This window comes from Myotis brandtii, unplaced genomic scaffold, assembly GCF_000412655.1.
Source record: "Myotis brandtii unplaced genomic scaffold, ASM41265v1 scaffold132, whole genome shotgun sequence".
NCBI lineage: Eukaryota > Metazoa > Chordata > Mammalia > Chiroptera > Vespertilionidae > Myotis > Myotis brandtii.
In genome coordinates, this window is record NW_005354673.1 from 4,854,564 (window position 1) to 4,855,054 (window position 491).

The window sequence follows — 491 nt, forward strand, 5'->3', positions numbered from 1 at the left end:
GCTCGGGTCCGCGGCACCAGGAAGAAGGCGCCCGAGCTCCCCTCCGGACCAGACAGCCGCAGGAGGAGGTGGGGGCGAGTAGCGGGCTGAATTCGTCCGCTGCCCAGGTGGCGGAGCCCCCGAGGAGAAGTGTTGCGCCGGCGGTGGAGACTCGCGCTCCCTCCAGCCCCAGGGGCAGAACTTTCTCGCCCCCCCTCGCTCCCCCGCAGCCGGACTCACTCCCCAGCCGGCCAGTCCTCCCCGAGGAGAAGGCGCCGCGGAGACAGCCCGGGCGGGGGCCCACCTTCCCCAGGGCTGGCATCATGTCGGCGGCGCAGGTGTCCTCGTCCCGGAGACAATCTTGCTACCTGTGCGACCTGCCTCGTATGCCCTGGGCCATGATCTGGGACTTCTCGGAACCCGTATGCCGCGGTTGCGTAAACTACGAGGGCGCCGATCGCATCGAGTTCGTGATCGAGACCGCGCGCCAGCTGAAGCGGGCGCATGGCTGC

At 70.1% G+C, this 491-nt stretch overlaps 1 protein-coding gene across 1 annotated transcript in view; it reads left to right on the top strand.

Moving 5' to 3' along the window:
• The first annotated feature begins 6 nt into the window (after positions 1-6).
• IRF2BPL (interferon regulatory factor 2 binding protein-like) overlaps positions 7-491 on the top strand; it is a 2,943-nt gene continuing 2,458 nt past the window's right edge. The window contains exon 1 of the mRNA XM_014534733.1: positions 7-486. Coding sequence (XP_014390219.1) covers positions 303-486 — 184 coding nt within the window. The 5' untranslated portion in view covers positions 7-302. The remainder of the gene's footprint in view (positions 487-491) is intronic.